General features: G+C 40.1%; 1 protein-coding gene across 1 annotated transcript; it reads left to right on the top strand.

Annotated features, from left to right (window-relative positions):
- The first annotated feature begins 2138 nt into the window (after positions 1-2138).
- Positions 2139-3083, top strand: LOC101640232 (olfactory receptor 1009-like). Its single transcript, XM_004714953.1, has one exon. The coding sequence runs from the start codon at positions 2139-2141 to the stop codon at positions 3081-3083; it is 945 nt and encodes a 314-aa protein (XP_004715010.1).
- The last annotated feature ends 9526 nt before the right edge of the window (positions 3084-12609 follow it).

Here is a 12609-nt window from a genome sequence, read left to right on the forward strand (position 1 = left end):
GTCTGCTTCCCCAAAGTTGCAGCGTTTGAAAACCCTTTGAAGCCCTGCGACTCCCAAGCACCTGAAGTTGCCCAAGAGTCCCTGACAACTGGTTCGTCTTTGTTTTCTACTTTCACATTTTTGGAGGGGAGGCATGGGGGTTCATTTGATGGTTGTGGTTAGCATCTAGTTGTTGTCTAACTTTGAGTTGCCTGATTACAAAAGAGAGAAAATATTTCTCTTCGGTTTTGGGGTCTTTTAATTTTCTCTCTGTGAGGTGCCATCATATGTCCTCCGGCGATTGTTCCAGTGAGCTTTGCTTCCTTTCCCTCTCGTTTCTGCAATGACCTGGGATAGTCTTTGTGGTTTGGATTGGAGCCCTCTGCAGTATATGTTGCTCACTTTTCCCCAATCTGTTTGTATAAATGTTATTTACAAGGGGTCTTCATATCGTTCCTGGAAATTTTCACACTTTTTCTTAAGTTCCCTCATATTTTTGTTGTCACACAGTCACTTAAAAATATGATAGTGTCAAATTTATCAACTTATGATAGTGTCAAATTTATTAAAACTGATCTTGACTATTATTTTGCATACATTTATAGACAAACCAAACCAAACCCACTGCCATTGAGTAGATTCTGACTCCATGGCCATTTAGGACAGAATAGAATTCTCCTATAGGGTTCCCAACATTCCAACATCTTTATGGAAGCAGATTGCTAAGCCTGTCTTGCACATTGCACTTGCTGGTTTAGAACTACTGAGCTCTCAGGTAGCAGTCTAACCCTTCAACCGCTGTGCCACCAAGGATCTCATATGTATATTTCTAGTTAGGATTTTTCCATTTGACTAGTGTGGAGGGGAAGTGTAATGTTATTTATGTTTTCAAATGGTGCTTCATATATTCCAACAGCTTTATATAATTGTTTTATTTTCCAGAGTTTGACAGGGGAAGAGCTGCCATCTCAAAGTACCTGTGGTGGTCACATAATCTGTTCTCACTTTGAGAGTATTAGAGTGAGGGGATGGAGTTTAGCCTGCCAGGTCACAGCTTGATGACCTGATTTGAAGGTGCTAAGGAGATTAATAGCTCCTTGGAGGCAGGACACACGCTCAGCCCCTGTGAGACATTCTTGTTGACAAGCCACATGGAGACAGGGTGATGGTAACCAGATGCCATGTGGAGTTCCCTGCTAATGCTGAGATGCTTATACCACCACTGGATCCACAAGACTTTCCACCCACTGGCCTGTGATCATCCTGCATTCAGCATTATTGCATATGCTTCGTTAGTCTGAAGAGTAATTTATAGATGAGTGTCAGACATATTGGCTAATATCAGATTTATGGACGATCTGGACTGGGCTGGCATGTTTTCTCAATATTCAATTGAGCTTGTATAAAAAGTTCTCTCTTATACAGAAGAGTCTCCCTGGATGTGTTTCTCTAATGTACCCACATAACACCGTACCGTTGACTTTAATCATGTGGATGGAATAGAGCTTTCAGGACCTTCATTGGCTGATGGGACAGGACTCACAATGAGCAGAAGCAGCTGCAAACATCCACTAATAATCATAGCATGGAATTTAAATGACAATGTGTCATTTCAAATGTTTTACATTTCAGTATTTTGAGTGTGATTTCCAGTTAAATAATATAAATAATGGACATCTATCTTCAAATAGTTTCTAGTTATAATGTAAATATTTCTAATATTTTACATTGCACACATATATTTCCTAAAAACTCCCAGAAGATGTTGTTATCAAGTTAAATAGTTCCTTCTTATTTAGAATTTGAGCCAATTCTGAGAGCTGATTTTATCAAATTATTTTCACACTTGATTGCAATAATAATATTCTCTCTAATCTGGAGATATAGTGACTATATAAGGTATTCTAAGGATAAATCAATTCTTAACTTTTTCTTTAAAAAATGTTGTCCCTTATTCTTTATGAGATTGGTGAATTATTTTATTTGTCAGTATTTCACTGAGACTTCTTTTACATCAATGTTCTAAGAAAATTCAACCTTTATTTTATTTGGCATTTACTATATTATTATTTTAAGACATTTACATTGGTACATCATGATCAATTCTTTGTGTTTCTCCCCTCCAACTGTCCCCCGACTACAGAGACGGACGCCAACCAATGGCTGAAGAAAACGACACCAGGATCACAGAGTTCGTTTTCACAGGGTTGAAGTACCATCCCCGAGTGCAGGTCCTCCTTTTCTTGCTCTTCTTGCTGTTTTACCTGATCACTGTGACAGGAAACCTGGGCATGATTATTCTCATACGGATCGACTCACGGCTTCACACACCCATGTACTTTTTTCTCAGCCACCTGTCTTTTGTGGACATCTGTTTTTCCTCAGTGGTTGGCCCCAAGATGCTCACCGACTTCTTCGAAGAAAGGAAAGTCATCTCTTTCCTGGGATGTGCCTTGCAGCAGTGGTTCTTTGGGTTCTTTGTGGCCACTGAGTGCCTTCTCTTGGCGTCCATGGCCTATGACCGCTATGTGGCCATCTGCAACCCATTATTGTATTCAGTTGTCATGTCCCAGAGACTCTGTGTCCAGCTGGTGGCTGGTCCCTATGTCATTGGGTTCATGAACACGATGACTCACACAATGAATGCATTTCGCCAACCTTTCTGTGGCCCCAATGTTATCAATCATTTCTTCTGTGACATATCTCCTCTTCTCTCTCTTGTATGTGCTGATATATGGATTGATAAGTTGTTGGTGTTCATTGTGGCTGGAGCTGTGCTTGTTGTCAGTAGCCTGACCATTACAATCTCCTATTTTTATATCCTTCTTGCCATTCTGAGGATCCGATCCACTGATGGGAGATATAAAGCCTTTTCCACCTGCTCTTCCCACATCACAGCGGTTTCCATCTTGTACGGCACTCTCTTCTTTATCTATGTGCGTCCAGGTGCCATATTCTCTCTAGATCTCAATAAAGTGGTAGCCGTGTTCTACACGGCCGTGATTCCCATGCTGAACCCCCTCATCTACAGCCTGAGAAATAAAGAGGTGAAAGATGCCATGCATAGGACGATCAGCAGGAGGAAGTTTTGCATCAAAAAGTGAATTCCCATCTAGACTAGAAAATAGGTAAAAGGGAAATCACCCACTGGGTGGTTAGCCTCTGGTGATGGTCATAAGTCATTAAACCAGTTGTAGTATTTTGGGAAGGACATCTTTCCATTCTTCCATTGTACTCTCATTTTATTACCTTCTAATTTTTGTGAAGACTGCGGTTCATAATGCACCTATATTAGTTGCCATGAAGTTTCCCCTGATGTGTGGTGACCCTTTGTACGTTTGGGAAGAGCTATCTATGTTCCATAAGGTTTTCACTGACTGCATTTTTGGAAGCAGATCAGTAGGCTTTTCTTCTGAGGTACCTCATAGTAGACTTGCACCTCGAACCTTTCAGGGCTAACCATTTGCACCACCTAGAGACTCCAGTGTCCCCATGTTGCTGTTGTTGGTTGACATCTAAAAGTGTTCTCTGTAGAACTGGCCAGTAGGGTTTTCCATCGAGGCTGAAACAGATCGCCAGCTCCTTCTCTCTTTGAGCTGCTAGGTGGGTGAGAACTCTCAACCTTTTGGTTAGCAGCTGAGTGTTTATCCACTGCACCATCAAAGCTCCATCCAACGTCCATATATCGTTGTTGCTGTTGTGTTCCATGGAGCCAGTTTCCACTCACAGTGACCCTTTGTGCAGTAGAAGGAAACACTGGCCAGTCCTGCATCATCCTCATACTGGTTCCTAGGTTTCAGTTCCTTATTGCAGACCCCTCCCTTCCCAGTCCATCTTGTTGAGGGTCTTCCCGTGATGTCCTATAGATGACAAAAAGGCATGGTGGCCCACAGAATTAGAGAAATTCTGCTTTCCTTAAAAACTTCTTTACTGTATATATAATAAAGTGTCAGGACTATCCAGTTACACTACCTAGAATAATTGAAATGTCTGAACCAGGTGAGGTTCGTCATAACAATGAGCATATTTCCAGATCTTCTATGCTGAGCTGAAACCATAAGGAGAGAAGGCTTACAGAGTGACAACAGTTTAAATTAATGAAATTTGCTGTATCCTGTGTTTTAAATGTCTTATTATTCTTATTTTCTACAACCTAGTTTTCACAAGTAAAACAAGGCATAATAATCGCAGAACAAAGAAAAGAAAATATAAACAACCAGAAGAAGAGAAATATCATTTTTAAAGCCTTACTCTACACCCCATTTCAAATCCTGTTACCCGTTTGCAGATATCTCTGTACATATTGGATCCTTAAGTTTCTCCAACTATTATGTTAATATTTCTCAGTTCTTTAAGAAAATAATAAGTGTGGATAGTTTATTATAGAAATTAAAAGATTTTTAATTCCACACAATATATCAACACAAATGATGGGTATCAGAGTGGAGACCCGAAGCCCATCTGTAAATAATTGGACATTCCCTCACAGAAGGGTTACAAGGAAAGAACAAGAAAGCCAGGTGCAGCACTGCACTGATGGAACACACTACACTCCTCTAGCTCTTTAGTGCTTCCTCCTTCCTGCTATAATGCCCCCAGTTCTGAGCACAGACACTGGTACAGATAGGAGCTCTGGAAACATAGACTGCAGGACAGATAAATCCCCCAGGAATAGCAATGTGAGTAGCAGTACTATGAGGGTAGGGGGAAGGTGGGCGGAGAAGAGGGAGAAAAGGGGGACCTGACTACAATGACACACAATACCCCTCTCCCAAAGAGGATGGACAACAATAATATGGATGCAAGGAGACAGCAGGCAGTGTAAGATATGAAAATAACAATAATTTCTAATTTATTAGGGATCCACATGGTAGGAGGGTGAGGGATGAGGGGGGGAAAGGAGCTGATACCAAGGACTCAAGCAGAAAGAAAATATTTTGGAAATGACGAAGGCAGCATATGTACAAATGTTCTTGATACAATTGATGTATGGATTGCTGTAAGAGCTGTAAGAGCCCCAAATAAAATTATTTATTTATTACAAACAAGCCAACAATTAAAAAAAAGCTGCTGACAACACTTAGAAAAAAAATACCCAGGCAGTGGGTGTCAGGGATAAGTTAAACTACAGAAAATGTCCATCCTGTTTTCATTTTCATGAGAGGAAGGTGAGACTGTCTGCTCCTGTGAAGATTCACAACCTCAGACACCCTAAGGAGCAGCTCTGCTCCATGCTACAGAGTCCCAGTAGGAATTGAGTAATAGGCAGTGGGCTTGGGTAGGTGATTGTATGCTAGTCAATTTTGTTATCTTAGTAAATAAGGACTATGATACAGTAAATTAAGTATTAACATCTTTCTGATCCTCTGAAAATGTTCTGAAGCATTCAAGAGGGATCACAAATTTTTTTAAGACATTAAAATGATTCTTAGAAACTGGCTATTTGCTAGAAACCACAGTTCTCAGGCATTTTGAGCCAAGGGAGTTGAGCATAATCTGAAAATAAAAACTATCTGTAGATTGTAGAAACCTACAGGCCTCGGTTGGGGAGGGGAGAAGGAGAGTTGGGAATGATACAATTTAAGAAAAAAGTGGAGTCTAGATTTCGTTCAATCCTATGCCTAAATAAATTTCAGATGTGGCTTCTGGACAAACCAATGCTTTTTAGGCAGTATTGATAGAATGACAGTGTCACTTCCCACTACTCCAGGAGGAGTTGGTCCTGCTTTGGGTATTGCAGTTATTCTATGCACTCCTAAGATTCTAGGTCACTTAGACCTGATTCTGCATGAATAGATAGAGGGATGGCTGCATAATTCATGCCCTTCTGCCTACCATCCTTGCTCCATTATTCTCCTAGAAAGATAAAACTAATAGTTAAAGGTGCATGCTTAGCAATTCAATGACACTTCCTGAGAAGACAGCAGCCTAAAGCCACTGGAAATTGCATACATGTGTATTTCCTCAGGGCTCTGTCATCTGATTCCCATAAGCAAAGACTATTCTAGAAATATATCCCCACACATTTTTTTTCTATGAAATTAACTTAAATGAATGTTTGGTGGTATCATACTTCCTTTACAAATTTAAAGCTATAAATGAGATGGACTAGGTAAAATATTGAACATTTCCAAAAAAATATTTCCCTCATCTAATCAGTAACTTATTATGCCCACACTCTGGTTATTGGGATCCAGGTAGCTTTGGTTCACTTATGAGCCTAGGGGTGTCTGTAAGGGCCTGGTTCTCTCTGAGATGTGAGAAGGTGACCCTGGCACCTGAGGCAACTATGAAAATAGTTATATTACTGGAAGGGACTGATTGATGGACACACAGAGACAATACATTTCAGTGGATAAATCTGCTGCACAAAACCTCTTTAACATGTTGAAAACATGGATGTTACTTTGAGGACTAAGATATCCTTGACCTAAGCCATGATATTTTCTATTGCCTCATATGCATGTGAAAGTGGGACATTGAATAAGCAGGACTGAAGAAGAATCAATGCATTTGAATGAAGGAGCTGGTGAATTATATGGCAAGTAACATGGACTGTCAAAAGAAGAAACATAGCTGTCTTGGAAGAAGTATGACAGAATGCTCTTTGGAAGCAAAGATGGCAAGACTCTGTCTCAGGAACGTTGGACATTTTATCAGGAGAGACCAGCTCCTGGAAAAGGACATTTTGCTTAGTAAAGTGAAGGACAGCAAAAAGAGGAAAACCCGGGACAAGAAGTACTGACACAATGGCTGCAACAATGGCCTCAAACATAAGAACAATTGTGAGGAAGGTGCAGGACCTGTTGGTGTTTCTTTTTGTTGCGCACGGAGTAGCTATAAGTCAGAACCTATCAACAACAATACTCTCAGTTAACAACCACCACAGTGAACAGAGAACCTAAGCACCACCAGCACAACACCCTCAGTCTTAAAAGCAATTGCTAAATCTCCACACAGCCCAACATTCCCCCCTGCGCATCATATGTGGTCTTTGTGGTCGTCAGGCAGGCTGCAGTGATGAGATACCTGAAGTGGTTCACTAGTCATATTTTGTTCACCTCATAATGTTGATGGCACAGTGTCTGAGTCATTCAAGGAATGATGTCACAAACACTTTATGAATGTGCAGCTCATCTTGAAAGGGGACCTAGAGTCAAAGACAAGCCTCTGTGCACTCAGACACCGCTTGATTCAGAAGCCAGTCTTTCAAGTGGATCAGGTGCCATCAGGTCTTCTGGTGTTGTAACACTCCTCTGAACCACATGGGGGTTGTTTATGTAGACACTTTACTTTAGTCAAGATTCTTGAGATGGGAAGCTCATCCCGGGACAATCAGACACCTGAGGAGGAAGTGAATCATCACGTGAACAAGGAGGGGGTTGATTTTAGTATGAACAAGTCCAATGCCAAATGTAGCGGAGCTAAGGAAAATCTAATGGTTAAGGGGGAGTTGCTATGTAGTCTAGCCAGAAATGCACCGAATGTGTCCTCTTAGGGATTCTGTGCATCACCATGCATCTCATCCTCTCACTTTTCCCACCATGATTTTTCATCATTTTGTTTTTAATCATGAGAGACAAACAAATGAACTGTGAATAAGTTTCAACTCACTTCATGTATTAGCTATTCCAAACTTTTTTGGGGTTAACACTAAATGTATTTTATGAAGGGCTCCAAAAAGTTCATGGAGAAATGATATTAAAAGATCATATTTTTTCCTGAGCTTTTTGTAGGTGCCACATATATTATAAATGGATTTTCTTCTTTTTTGTTACAGGTTAGGAATCTCAGTAAAATCATATTTCTTCCCTAACTGCTTTTCAAGGATTTGGGAAAACAGAACATATGAAAAGGTCAAAACTTCACTACTCACATGTAAAACGGTACTCTCCTTTTAATTGACATGTCATTGTCATGTGTCACCCTGTTGGTGGACTCATAGAGACCTTATGAACAACAGAATAAGACACTGCCCAGTCCTTTGACATCCTCCCAATTGTTCTTGTATTTGAGTCCATCGTTGCAGCCACTGAGTCAATCCATCTTTTTGAAGGTCTTCATCTTGTTCACTGAGGCTCTAGTTTGCCAAGCATGTTGTCCTTCTCCAGGGGCTCCTCTCCTGAAAATGCACTCTAACTGAGACAAAGTCTTAGCATCCTAGCCTCCAAGGATCATATGCCCCCCACCACGCCCCCCAAAAAAATTCACTGCCGTTGAGTCATGTGACTTATAGCAACCTGATAGGACAGGATGGAACTCCTGCTTTGATTTTCTGAGACCATAACTCTTTAAAAAAAAAAATTGAAATCAATTTTATTGACACATAATTTACCTATCATATCATTGAATAGTTCAATCTTTTGATCATTACAAGGGATATTGGATACATCAATCTCAGATCCTCTCCCCCAAGCCCCCATTTAAATCACCTTAAAAATGAGCTGTGCAATCACACTCAGTTCCAGCACACCCTCCCCTTTCCTGCCTTCACTCTTTACTCCCAGGATCCCCTCTCCCTCCTATTGGCCGTCCCACCTCCCTGCATTCCCTACCTCCCCTTTCATCAGTGATTATCCTTATGCATCCACTCCTCCTGGACTTCACATCTGGGATATCCAACCGAAAACAATAAAAAGCAAATCACATTAACGTGGTAAAGATAAGATCATATTAGTATAAAGACAAAAATACAAAAAATGTGTAAGAAGAAGACGACCCCCATGAACATTCAAAAAGCCACTGAGCAATTTCATCATGGAACTACTAAGAGATACTTGGACCCACTACAAATTCAGGCCGTGTCCACAGGGAGGACAATTCACCAAGTATCGAGTTTGATCCAGCATAATCAAGATTACCATGCTCTCTGCTTGATAGTAAGGTCTTTTGGAACTCTTTCCTTTGGCTAGAGTTAATGTTTCAGTGGTTCGGTCTGACTAGATACTCAGCAGAGGGCTTTTGGGCTCCCACTGTCCTTTATAGCTTTCTAAAAATTAGGTATTCATAATTTTAGCTCTGCTATTTTTCTCTTTACCATATTAGAATATTGTAATAGTCATTGTGGATCACTCAAGCTGAAGTGCTCCTTCTGTGTGGACTTAAGTTGACTTCCTGCTAAAATGGCTGCTTCTTGGAACACAAGCCTTTAATCCCAGACACTATTCTGGTTGATAGCTGAGCACCATCTATCTCCTTTCTTCACACTTTTCTGTAGCACCCTTATCTTCAGACATCACTTCATGAAAGTCATTATTGAGCAGGAACATGATGTAAGAACTAACTGTTATTAAGTTTAAGCTAGGATTTCATCCCAGCCTAGAAGTCATTCCATGAGATATGTTTTTTTTTCTTTTTACTGTGACTTGGGAGTTAATATATGTGTCATGTCATTCCATAGTTCAATCACGCAAACACAATGGTACAATTGCTTGTCTAAGCAGCGTCCAATCATACTTTTCTCTTCTGAACTTCTTAATGTCAGCACCTTCTTACCTCCCTGTGGTAGTCCAGGTTTCCTAGAGAAACTATTTCAGAGACTCTCAGATGTGTGTAAGAGAGATATTTATATAAAAGAACAATTGTATATTAAGAAAACATTCCTGCCCATTATTCAGAATAGAAGGATTGAATGATCTCTATGTTTGAATTCACTCACGCTTGCTTTATGATCCAGCATATGGTCTATTCCAGAATATGAGTCATGTGCATTGGAGAAGAAAGTGTATTTTTTTCTTTTGGTGATGGATGAAGAACTCTATAAATATGTATGAGGCCAAGTGGATCGATTGTCTTGTTCAGCTTTCTGTTCCTTTGTTGAGTTTCTTTCTTTGAGAGTTGTATATTAAAATCATCTATTATAATTATTGACCTAGTGATTTTTCCTTCCATCTCTTTGAGAATTTGGCTAAAGAATTATGAGTTTTTTCTTTGGGTGCATATATTTATTATGGTTATGTGTTCTTGGTCTATTGACCCCTTGAGCATTATGTAATGCTCATTCTTGTCTCTTGTTCTATTGTGTAGCTTGAGGTCTATTTTGTCAGAGATTAATATTACCACCCCTGCTTTTTTTTTAGTTGCCATTAACTTGGTCTATTTTTTGCCAGCCTTTGACTGTCAGTCTGTTTTTGTCTGTGAGTTTGACATGTCTCCTGAAGACAGCAGATGGATTGATCTTGCTGTCTAAAGCAGTCTGCTACCCTTTGTCTTATAAGTGTGTGTTTAGTCCATTTACATTCAGTGTCATTAAATCTAATATCAGATTAGATTTAATTTAATTATTTTAATTTTTTCCTGTCATTTCTTATTATTTGTCTTTGATATTTTCCTTTCTTCTCGGTTGATAGGGTGGTTTATGTGTGTGAAAAGTTTATCCTTGTCTTTATTTCTGTGTTTGGTCTGTAGTGTTTGGTGCTGTTTTCCACATTTTGGCTTCTGAGCATTTTTATACCCTACAGCAGTCTCAAGTTCATGTGCCGTGGTTGTTGGCTTTCTGCCCATTAAGTATTGGTTAGAATTTTGTGTAATGCTGGTTTTTTTTTATGTTTTCTTTCTTTATTTATTTTTAATGTTTTCTTTATTTACTTATTGAGGAAAACTTATATTTCCCCTTTAAATTTGATGGAAAGCTTGGTTGGATAAAGGATTTTTGGATTGCAATGGTTGTCTTTCAGCTTTCGGAATGTGTTGTTCCAGTTTCTTTGTTCCTGCAATGTCTCTGATGATAGGTCTGAGCTTACTCTTATTTGTTTACCTTTATATATGACTACTCTTCTTCCTCCAGCTGATCTCATAATGCCTTGTTGTCATTTGAAATGGATAGTTTGACTGGTATTTGTCTTGATGTGCTTTTTAAAGGGCTTTAATAGAAGTGATGTTCTCTCTACTTCCTGGATGGTTATCGTCTCCTACTTTGTGATATTGGGGACTTTTTTCCCTAAGAATTCCCTTACTAATTTAACTGTAGGCTTGCTTGTTTCTTCCTGCTCTAGGAACTGAATAATTCAAAAATTGCTGTGATTCATGGAATCCCACACCATCTTCAAACTTTCTTCAGAATCTTTTGTTCTTTGTCTGACTGCTTCTCTTGTTTGCTGAATTCTGCTTGGTTATCTTCCAGTCCAGTGATTTAGCTTTTCATTTCTTCCATTCTGTTGTTGTGATCTTCCACTGTGTTCTTAATTCTGTTACCTCATCACTTAACTGTTGAAATTCCCTTCAATGTGAGGACTCATATCCCTTTTTTTCATCTGATTTTAGGATTTGTCCCCTAATTTCTTGCACTACTCTAAACAAAATTCTCTTGATTTCACTTTCTGGTAATTGAAGGGTTGCTTTTTCTGTGTACACTGTTGGGTTTGGGTCATCTTCAGCAATTGATTTGTGTTTCTCTAGCTATTTTGTGGTATCTGCTGGTTTTGGTTGTTCTTTATGTCACATTGTAGCTTAACTAAGGTACTGCATTGGCTTCTGTGATTTGTATGTAGGCAGGGCTGGCTCTATAGGTTAGGGGAGGATCAGCCAGGTTCCAGAGAAGGTATTGTGCATGGGTGATGAGGGAGTGTTATTTGGGTGTGTAGGGAAAATAGGACATAGGTTCTTGGCAATATGTTTTGGTTAGTGGAATTAATCTTAGTGTATTAGTCTAGGTACTTTGGAGAAACAAATCCACGGCGACTCACGTATAAGAGAGAGTTTTATGTAAAGAAAAGGTGCATCACGAAAACATCCCAACCCAATGCTGCCCAAGCCCACAAGTCCAACATTAACCCATTAACCCAACACCAGTCCACAAAGTCCTCCACCTCACAAAACAGAGGCAATGATGCCGACTGCAGGAGGAAAGCTGAGTCCGTGAACGTGTAAGCATCTTAGCACTGGCAAGGGTCTCCACACGGCTGCTCCAGCACCCAGGGCTGCATCGGGATAGATCCATGCGGCTTCTCCTTGGGGATGTCTTGTAGGAAGTCAATCTTGCAAGCTGAAGCAGGGAACTGCTAAGGCAGCTGCACCCGATGCAACCATCACAAAACAAGAGACCCGAGAACTAGAAAGGTGAGGCTTCACCACCCATTTATCCCTCCGCCTTTCAACCAGCACCACATGTGATTATCGGCCAGGCTGGCACAATTAACTAACTCACTTAGTAAGCCTTTCTGTTAAGTGTGTTAATTTTTAGTGTGTTGGCAAAGAGGATTATGAGGGATATATATTTGGTTGGTAACTTGGCAGGTAATAGGTACTCTCTAGGGTAGGAAGTAGGTTCCAGAAGTTGTGGTGGTGGTTGGGGTACTTGAGGGGTATATTAAATCTACCAGAGTCCCTGATTGACCCTGTAAGTTGTGAAAGCGAGAGTAAAGTCCTTCAATTATTGGCATTTATAATAGAAGGCCCCTTTATATTAGCATGCTACACAACTCCAAATTCTGTACTTCTTATGTATAGTCCCAGAGTAGATATATGCTGTTGTAGTGGTTGGCCCAGAGTAGAGGGCCTTCTAAAGAGATGGCAGTCTGGATAGATCCATTGGAACCCCATGTTTTCTGGCTACCTCATCTGGGGCAGGAAATCCATGTATACAGGTACCTTTTGGGTTTTTGACAAAAGTATTTTCTATGAACAAGTCTA

Source organism: Echinops telfairi, unplaced genomic scaffold (assembly GCF_000313985.2).
Source record: "Echinops telfairi isolate 266 unplaced genomic scaffold, ASM31398v2 ScPeMD7_7416;HRSCAF=8454, whole genome shotgun sequence".
In the NCBI taxonomy this organism is placed as follows: domain Eukaryota; kingdom Metazoa; phylum Chordata; class Mammalia; order Afrosoricida; family Tenrecidae; genus Echinops; species Echinops telfairi.

What these genes read in the sequence shown, in the direction of transcription:
- LOC101640232 (XM_004714953.1), top strand. Translation starts at nt 2,139, where the DNA reads ATGGCTGAAGAAAACGACACCAGGATCACAGAGTTCGTTTTCACAGGG.